At 47.1% G+C, this 10,199-nt stretch overlaps 1 protein-coding gene across 1 annotated transcript in view; it reads left to right on the top strand.

Moving 5' to 3' along the window:
• KIF1C (kinesin family member 1C) overlaps window positions 1-8,804 on the top strand; it is a 32,075-nt gene extending 23,271 nt beyond the window's left edge. The window contains 6 exon segments of the mRNA XM_006903621.1: window positions 1,465-1,548; window positions 1,956-2,142; window positions 2,291-2,363; window positions 3,582-4,196; window positions 7,569-8,055; window positions 8,058-8,804. Coding sequence (XP_006903683.1) covers window positions 1,465-1,548; window positions 1,956-2,142; window positions 2,291-2,363; window positions 3,582-4,196; window positions 7,569-8,055; window positions 8,058-8,251 — 1,640 coding nt within the window. The 3' untranslated portion in view covers window positions 8,252-8,804.
• The last annotated feature ends 1,395 nt before the right edge of the window (window positions 8,805-10,199 follow it).

Raw genomic sequence — 10,199 nt, 5'->3', positions numbered from 1 at the left:
CAGAAAACTGTTTAAAAGAGATATGTGATTAGGTATTTCTGTCATGACAGGAGTCTAGAGCGATGGCTACATGGTGGAGTGGACTTGGTGGAGGCAAGAATTTTATGCGGGTTTGCCTCACATATTTTGAGCATGTTGTTAGGAGGAGCTATTCCTTGGGGAAGACATGATACTAGGAAAGAGGGAGGGTCGGTGAATGAGAGGAAGACCCTCAACTAGGTGGATTGATGGAGTAACTGCCGCAGTGGGCTCTTATGTGTCAGAAAGTCTGAGGATGGCACAGGATAGAACAGGTTCAGATGTTTTGTTCATAGGATTGCTAGGAGTCATATTCAACATGACGGCACCTAACAACAGCAACAAAATCTCAGTTTTGCAAATCATTTTTCTTCATAATACTGCATCTTTGGTGACAGTTTACATAGCAAATTAGTTTCTCATTTGACAGTTCCTCTACAGATTGTTCAGTGACATTGGCTACATTTCCTGCATTATGCCAGAGGTCTCCACCTTTCCATTGTGATTGTTTCACTTTCATTAATCCAGCTTCCCTGCCCACCGCTGACATTCTCATTATATTTTAGGGTAAATGTCGACCATTTGGTCTCATTTACATGATTTGCTAGGTTAGAGCAAAGGGCTGACAGCTGTTATTATTTACTTTATGAGGCAGTCAGCTGTTACTTTGGCTAAATGGTGGCCTGTTATTGCTTATCATTTAGTGGTTTGTTCATTTGAGCCTTTCAGCAGCTTTGTAAAGGTAGATTTTATGATCCTATTTTAGAGAGGCTCACAGCATGTGAGTTGCTCAGTGTCTCTGCTGAGAAGTTGCAGCACCTGGTTCTTTGGGTTACAAGGGTCCCCTCCATAACAGCAGCCACCAATCCTACCTTTGTGTCTCCAACAAGTGGCAGGCTCAGTTTTTAGGGGTGCAACTTGATAAATGTTTGGATTGGGCTGACTTTATCTTGTTTTGTGAAACAGTGATATGCTAGTTGTTGCGTGACAAGATTAGGTAGGTAACTGTTTGTAAGACACATAGATACAGAGAGATGGGCTAGTGGATGAGCCTGCTAGTGGATTCTAGCCCAGTCAGATATAATTTTATTAGAAAGGAAAAATGGCTATCTTAAGTAGAGATGGCAAAGCCTGCTGACAATCAGATGTAAGGGATGTCTTCAGAAAATTACTGGCTTTCCAAGCTGCTGTTGGGGATGGTGGCTGTGGGATAGGAGGGAGCCACTGCAAAGACTTCTGGAAAGTGTACTTGGGGTGCTAACCCTCCTTCTGCTCTTCCTTTTTGTGCTGCCTGCTGCCAGAAGGGCCCTGGCACCTCAACAGGTACTGCGGTGTGACTGGTACTGCATGTGTGTTTCTTGGGGGTTAATTCAAGAGGGGAGTCTGTGCCCGTAGCCACCTTCCCCCACAGTCTGATCTTTTCCTTTTTTGTCTCCCTGTGCTCAGTGGTGGTCACACTGGAGCCATGTGAAGGAGCTGAGACGTATGTCAACGGAAAGCTGGTGACTGAGCCCCTCATTCTGAAATCAGGTACAAGTGCTATGGTGTGCGGGTTTGAAGACATGGTTGGAAGTCCTAGGCAGGACTCTGTGGGGCTATCTTAGGTTTGGGCTCTAAAATAAGTAGGAAATGGTGTGGGGATGTGAAGAAGGATCTAGGAAGTAAAGAGAAAGGAGTCAGCTTTGGGGTCTGTTTGTTGTCCTAGAAAAACGGGAAGAGAGTGTGAGTCATCTCCCGAGTACTTTGCCTGTCAGGAAAAAGGATCATTTCTGGGGTTAATCAGGAGAACATTTGGCTAAATCCCTTCAGACTTGAGGTGATAAGAGAGAGGTATTAGGGGCTTGAGACTTGGGAGTAATGTCCTGCATGCCTTGGATATGGCAATGAGTTTGCTGCTGTGAGGGAGTAAGTCCAAATTTCCCTCCACTCACCTCCAGGAAATAGGATTGTGATGGGTAAGAACCATGTTTTCCGCTTCAATCACCCGGAACAAGCGCGGCTGGAGAGGGAACGGGGTGTGCCACCACCCCCAGGACCGCCATCTGAGCCTGTTGACTGGAACTTTGCGCAGAAGGAGTTGCTGGAGCAGCAAGGCATTGATATCAAGTTGGAGATGGAGAAGAGGTGTGAAGAAGGGGACTTGCACTTTGGTCCTCAAAGGCTGTCCCTTGCAGGTCCCCAGTCCCTAGAGTTCCACTGTAGTATGTCTCCCCATTGAGTTGGCTCCTGAGCCCCCCACCTATAGCTGTTCCTTCTCTCTGCCCAACCCTAGACTGCAGGATTTAGAGAATCAGTACCGGAAAGAGAAGGAAGAAGCTGATCTTCTGCTGGAGCAGCAGCGCTTGGTAAGGCTGGGATCGGAGGAGAAGTGGGCTGTCAGGGCATGTGGGCAGGAAGTGGGGTCTGGGCTGCTGAGGAGATGAACAGTGAGACTGGGCACCAGCACATCAACCAGAGTGGGAAGTGCTGATGGGACGAAGGCTGGAGGTGGTATCTACAAGGAAAAGGTGAAAGAAAAGTGACGTAGGGAGGAAACCACTGTGTGAAGGAGTGAAAATGTGTCCCAGCTGACCAGAGTTTCCCAGATATTAGTTCATCTTGTACCATCTTTTACCATATCCAAGTGATTCCATGGAGGAATGCTCACCTGACTTCCATGCAGGAGACTCTGGTTCTGTTCCCAACCATTGTACTTCATATGCAGCCACCACCTGTTAGTGGAAACTTGCATGTTACTGTGATACAGAACGTGTTTCAGTAGAGTTTCCAGTCTAAGACAGTAGGAAGAAAGGCCTGGTAATTTGCTTCTGAAAAGTTTGTGGTGAAAGCCCCATGGATGATAGTGGTCTAATCCTGTTGTGCATGGGTCACCGTGAGTTGAAGTTTGACTCTGTAGGGACCAAGAGCAAGCATATTCCAAGTACCATCTGATTAGTAGTATGTATTAGGATTTTTCCTTAACTGTACCTCTGGTGGCCTATTGGCAAGAAACTGTGCTGCTGTTTCTAAGGCACGTGGTTCAAATCTACCAGCTGCTTCACGGGAAAAAGATGAGCAGTCTCTTCCCATGGAATTAACTGCCTCTGAAAACCTGATGGAGGGTCAGCTATGGGTCGGTTCTGACTCAATGGTAAACAACAATAATAACAATATGTACTGAGAGAGCTGTGGTGACTTAATGGTAAGAAGTTGGGCTGCCAAGCCAAAGGCCTGATTCAAATCCTGCTGTGGGATTTACTGCCTCTGAAAACCCACTAGAAGGTCAGCTATGGGTCACTTGTAACCCAATGTTACATAACAATTACGTATTGATCACCTTCTCCGTGCTAGCCACTGTTCTAAGCACTTTGTTTACATTGATCTTTAGAATGTATTTGTGAGGTAGAGACTGTCATTATCAGTATTTTAAGAGGTTGAGCAGGTTGCCCAAGGACACACAGTAAGGATTGGAGGTCAGATTTGAACCTAGGCACTCTAATGTTTCTGGTGTTCTTGGGGAACACTGAGCTAGAACTCATGTTCCTGGCATACCCTAAGCTTCTTTTTCTCTCTCTCTGCCCCAGTATGCAGATTCAGACAGTGGGGATGACTCTGACAAGCGTTCCTGTGAGGAGAGCTGGCGGCTCATCTCCTCCTTGAGAGAGCAGCTGCCTCCCACCACGGTCCAGACCATTGTCAAGCGCTGTGGTCTGCCCAGCAGTGGCAAGCGCAGGGCCCCTCGCAGAGTTTACCAGATCCCCCAGCGGCGGCGGCTGCAGGGCAAAGACCCTCGCTGGGCCACCATGGCAGACCTGAAGATGCAGGCAGTGAAGGAGATCTGTTATGAGGTGGCCCTGGCTGACTTCCGGCATGGACGAGCAGAGATTGAGGCCCTTGCTGCCCTCAAGATGCGAGAGTTGTGCCGCACCTACGGCAAGCCAGAGGGGCCCGGAGATGCCTGGAAGGCTGTGGCCCGGGATGTCTGGGACACGGTGGGTGAGGAGGAAGGCAGCTGCGGTGGCAATGGTGGCAGTGAAGAAGGAGCCCGAGGAGCGGAAGTGGAAGACCTCCGGGCTCACATTGACAAGCTCACGGGGATTCTGCAAGAGGTGAAGCTGCAGAACAGCAGCAAAGATCGAGAGCTGCAAGCCCTGCGAGACCGCATGCTCCGCATGGAGAGGGTTATCCCCCTGGCCCAGGTAGGGAGCCCCTGCATTCATCCCTGGCTCAGAACCCATAGCACCTTCCTCAGCACTTCTATTTAGGAACCTGAACCTCCCACTTCAGATTCCAACTCTTTTCCTCTTTATTTAGACAAAATTTCATCAGTGTGTAACATGATTTCTCTCAGGATAGTTTGTGAATCCCTTGTCTCACAATCACCAGAGTGCTGATTAAAAAAATCGATTCTTAGACTCTACCCCAAGAATTCTGAGTCAGAACCCAACTGAATGAGAATCTCTGGAGATGAATTTATTGTATAATAAGTTACCCTGGTGATTCTGAAGTACAGTTAAGTTTGAGGACAACTTAAAGAAAGCATGCAATTGTTAAGTTACAGCTTAGTGAGTGTTTACATAGGTATACACCCTTGTGTGCATCCTTCTCCCCTCTGACTGCTCTGTGGGAGCTCCTGTACTGAGTGCTTATTACATGTTCTCAAATCCACATGCCAGCTATGTGAGAGGTAGAATAATTGTCAGTCCCCACTGTGCATTTATTCACTCAGCAGTACTTGAGTGCTTGTATACCAGGCATTGTTCCAGCCACCAGGATTACTTAAAATTTCATCTCAAGTCCTACTTACTTCTTAATAAGGGAAGGTAGATCATAAATCATGATAATAGTTGTGGCTCTTGACCACTCACCTCTATAGCCTCCTCTCCTTCTCCCCCTTTGCTTGGGCTGCACTTGCTTCCTCACTAGTCCATGAACTCGTGGGGCAATGCCCCTGCATTGAGGTCTTTGTATCCACTGCCTCACTCTGCCCAGAATGTTTCCCCTCAGATACCCACAGTGCTTTTCTCACTTCCTTCAGGTCTTTACTATTTCTCAGAGACTCCCTTCCTGGTACTCTTACTTTTCTTGTTCCCCTCCCCTGCTGTTTTCCTTCATCTGACTTCACAAATAGATTTTGTACTTGTGCGTGCACACACACACTCACACTCACAGAGTCTCACTCTCATTGCTGTTGAATTGGAACCAACTTAAAGCTGACCCTCGGTAGATTTTCAGTTTGACGGGAAGGGACTATCTGCCTATCTTTCTTTATGGGAGCAGCTGGTGGATTTGAACCACCTGCCTTTGGGTTGGCAGTGCAACTCCTTACCTACCAGTACAACAGAGTAAAAAGCCTTTAAAAGCCAGAATCTCTGTAAGGAGGAAACTTGTTAGAGAAGGAAAACTCAAAAAGTTTCTCCTACGATGAATGATAGAAAAGAGCACCCTGTCAAAGACAAGAGAACATGTCAGACTTGTTGAGTTCAGCTCTCATGGGTTTCACTGTATGTTTTTGTCTCTGTCTGTCTCTGTCTATCTCTCTGTCTCATGTGTGTGTGTGTGTATGTGTGTGTTTGTATCTGCTAGTCTGAGTTATCTAGAGTCTCAGAGTAGCACAGATAGTTGTCTTGTGTGTGTGTGTGTGTGTGTGTGTGTGTGTGTGTGTGTGTTGTGTGTATCGTCAAATCAAATCTGACTGGTACAGTAGGAGATTGTCTCTCCTTCTCCAGCACAATATCTGGTGGATTTGAACTGTGTACCTTTGGGATTGCAGTGCAGTTTCTTGCCTCTAGGCCACCAGAACTCCCTAGATAAGTCTTAGTAACTACAAGCTTGACTTAGATTTAAACTCACCCAGACACACTTCAGAAGAAAAACTTGGTAGTCTGTTTCTAAAAGACCACAGCATTGAAAACCTTATAGGGCAGTTCTCCTCTGCACTATGGGGTGGCTGTGGATGGACGACATGGTGTTAACAGTAGTATAATAATATATACATGTGTGTGTCATAGATATATATGTACGTATGACTATATATGCATAAAATACATGCGTACATATATACACATACACACATACTTACTTACAATATCATCCCTATATATGTATATATACTTGCATTGGGAAAGTCTGCTGTCAGAAACCTCTCCAAAGTACTGAAAAGCAACAATGTCAGTCTGGAGACTAAGCTGCGGCTGATACAGTCCATGGTCTTTGCAATCACTTGCTTTGCATCAAAGAGCTGAACAGTGACTAAGGATGATAAAAGGAGAATTGATGCCTTTGAGCTGTGGTGTTGGAGAACAGTATTGAATATACCTTGGACTGCTAAGAGAACAAAGAAGTTCTTCTTGGAGAGGGTGAAACCAGGCTTCTCCTTGGAGGCAAGCATTCTGAAGTTTTGTCTGACATACTTTGGACATTTTGCAAGAGGGACCAGTCCTTGGAGAGAGATGTCATGCTTGGGAGGGTGAAGGGACAGCTCAGAAGAGGATGGGAGGGTGGAGGGACAGCTTAGAAGAGGAAGAACTTCACTGAGATGGATCGATTCAGTGACTGGGGTAATGGGGGTAGGTGTGTTGGAGATTGGCACAGGATGGAGTGGGGTTTAGAGCTGTTGTACATAGGGTTGCTATGAGCTTCAAGTGACTTGACGGCACATAACAACAACAACAACAACATATATATGTATGTATGTACAAATGTATGCATAAAAAAAGAACTTTGTGGTGGCCTAGTGGTAAGAAACTGCACAGTAGTCCCAAAGGTGTGTAGTTTTAGTCCATCAGATGCTCCGTGGGAGAAAGATGGGCAGTCTCCTCTTGTGGGATTAACTGACTCTGAAAACATCACGAGAGGGTCAGCTATGGGTCACTTCCAACTTGACAGCACATAATAACACATGCATAAGATATGTGCAATGTATATAGTCTGTATATGTTGTTGTTGTTATATACTGCCGAGTTGGAACCAACTCAGCTGACCCTCCAGGCTTTCTCAGAAGCTTTGAATTTTGAGGGAGGAGATTGCCCATCTTCTTCCTGAAGACCGTCTGGCGGCTTCGAACAGCTTACCTTTGGCTTAGTGCACAACTCCTTAACAGTAGGCCTTTAGAGCTCCCTGATTGTGTGTGGTATGCATGCACATATATAACACCTATTGAAGTATATGTACTAGATTTTTTTCATTTATTTGTTTTCTGTCTCTCCTGGTTAAAATGTAAGTTGTGTGATACCAGATACTTTTCTTTTGTTTCTTTAAATTCATCAAGTATTTACTGAGTGTCTGCTATGTCCCAGCCACTGTTCTAATCAGTTTATGTGGTTGACCTCATTTGGTTCTTATGCCAGTGATGAAATTGAGTGGTTACAAGCCAGTGATGAGATTGAGTGGTTACAAGCCAGAGATCCAGCTCCCACAGCTAGGAAGTGTCAGACCCAAGCTTGACCTCAGGCCTTCTGACTCTCAAGCTAGTGCTGCCTCAACTTTTCTAGGTGCCTTTTCTTTCACGTCCTCAGGCCTCAGCAGTCCATATGTCATTTGTCTTTTTCTCTAACCCCCTTCCTTCCCAGGATCATGAGGATGAGAATGAAGAATCAGGTATAGCCGCCTGGGCTGCTCCTGAGGGGTCTGAGGCCCTAGAAGAGGCAGTGTCCAGTGACCGTGTGCCCTCAGCCCGGCCCAGCTCGCCCCCCCTGTCCAGCTGGGAGCGGGTGTCTCGCTTGATGGAGGAGGACCCTGCCTTCCGTCGTGGCCGCCTTCGTTGGCTCAAGCAGGAGCAGCTGCGACTGCAGGGCTCTGGGGGGCGTGGAGGGGGACTGCGCAGGCCCCCCGCCCGCTTTGTGCCCCCACATGATTGCAAACTGCGCTTCCCCTTCAAGAGCAACCCCCAGCACCGGGAGTCCTGGCCAGGGATGGCAGGGATGGCAGGCAGTGAGACGCCAGCACCTCTGCCACCCCCAGAGGAGATCACGCCTCCTCCAGCCACCCCTGGTCGCAGGTCCCCAAGTCCTCGAAGGTCCCACCGCCCCCGCCGGAACTCCCTGGATGGAGGGGGCCGACCCGTGGAGGGACTTCCACACAGCCTGAACCCCAGCACTTCCAGCCCAAAAAGCACAACTATTATCCCCAGCAGCCCCAACCATACCCATCCCAAAGGCCCCCAGTGCCCCGTTACCCCCCATACACTACTCCCCCACGGATGAGACGGCAGCGTTCAGCCCCTGACCTCAAGGAGAGTGGGGCGGCTGTGTGAGCCTATGTTCTGGGTAGAGGGTCTGGCCAGACCCTTGCTGGGCAGAGAGAGGATTCCTGAGACGCTGCCTCCCCAGAAGCCCTGGGGCAGGGAGGTGTGGAAGATAGAGAGAAGGTTGGAGTAGGTGATAGAAGAGTGAGTGACTCGGCTGGAGGCCGAAGGAGGGAAGAGGGCCGGAGATGCCAGGAGCAAACCAAAGTGAAGGACGAGAGATAAGAAGCTCCCTTGGGGCCACCCCTTGTGGGGGGTAGTGGTGGTGTCCCACAAACGCTGCTATGGGTAGGGTGGGGGGCTGGGGTGCTGCATAGCCAGTGTTTGACTTTCCTTTCAAGTAAGGGCAAGGGGAGGAGAGTCAAGAGTGAAGCAAGTTCTCCTCTCCCACCCCAGTCTGTCTGTCTGTCTGTCTGTGGTGGGTTTCTGTTTCCAAGGAGATGTGGTGGGATCCTAAGTCATTCCCCTCCCCTTCCAGGCCTCCTGCTGTATTGGGGGACCTGTCTGGTTTGGCTGGAGTCTCATGATGATATGGGACCCTTTAATAAAGGATAGCAAACAGAGGGAGCCTTCTGACTTATTATTTATATTTTTCTTTTTAAAAAAGGTACACATTACATACGGTAAAGTATACAAGTCTTACAAGTTTTCACTTATGCTTACACTCATGTATTATCAGAACATTTCTTCCATGTTCTCTGGAAACTTAGCATTTACTCTGCTGTCTTTAGGGTATGCAGCCATTCTTTCTCTCTCTTTGTTTCTTTCATTTACATAGTATCTCCATTGCTGTTCTGTAGCTTGAGTGTCAGCCCACCAGTGCCCATCTAGCTGCTCCTGACAAGACTTGGAGGGTTTTGAGGGAAGATGGGACTGCTTCGTGACAGCATACAACCTGTTTATGGGTTCCCAATTTCTCCAAACTTTTAAATAAGTTAATAGTAAATTCATCTTGTCCATGTTATATGGAAGGCTGCATTGAGTGTTGGTTTTTGTTGGGTTTTTTTGGTCTCAAGACTTATCAATAGGGATATCATCACCTGCCTATTTTAATTGCAGAGGCACAAGTCCGAGGGCAGAGCCATCTTACAGAGGTTTTGCAGGTTGGAGTATGTTCCTGTTCTGCCTTCCCCTGGACAAGCTGAGGAATCCTGTGTGTTCAGCTTGATCAGGAGAGCACTTCTACCCATGTGAAAATTTGAGCTGCTTCTCCACAGCTTCCTAATTTTGTTGGCAGGGGCAGGCTGCTAAAACATCTCAAATGCAGCCAGTGCATAGCGCAGGGCAAAGTACCAACAGATTGACTTGCTCTCCACACCCTTATGTTAGCTGTGTTTTATTTGGCACCTTTCACTGACCTGTCTTCAGGGACCTGCCAACAATGACAAAGATGAAGAATGTAACAGTTTGGCAGCTGTTCACTTAGGTTGCTTACAATGTAGTTGAGACTTAAATGTGAATAAGAAAATGACAGACTACCAGTTCTCAAATGCAGTTGAATTATTTTCCCAAAAGACTACCTTATTAAACGTGTAAACTATGATTATGCCCACTTGCCAAAACTTCCAAATCAATCTTTAAAATACCTATAGACATCAGAGAGTGGCTGGAGAAACTATGGTAACCGATGGAGTAGTATGCATCACAAAACCAATTCATGAGCCATTTGCATGACATGGATGAATCTAGAGGAAATGATGCTGAATTACAAATCAGTCACGAAAGAACTACTATGACTTAAGGCCAATATTGTAAAAAGCTAAAGGTTTACACACAAAATCATGTAAGTTTATCAGAGACGAGAGGGGTGGGATAGGAGTAAAAAGTTGGATGAGGGCAAAGACAGTATTCATTAAGGGCTAGATCAGACACTGTAACTAGTTTGTTGTTCTGTCGTGTTGCTTTGAACTGTCTTATCCTGAACCAATCTGTCTGTCACACCTACCCCCATTGCCCT

This window comes from Elephantulus edwardii, unplaced genomic scaffold, assembly GCF_000299155.1.
Source record: "Elephantulus edwardii isolate Elephantulus edwardi_28Jun2011 unplaced genomic scaffold, EleEdw1.0 scaffold00554, whole genome shotgun sequence".
Lineage (NCBI taxonomy): Eukaryota > Metazoa > Chordata > Mammalia > Macroscelidea > Macroscelididae > Elephantulus > Elephantulus edwardii.
Note: the sequence above shows the minus strand (reverse complement) of the source record. Positions and strands in the feature narration are given on the sequence as shown.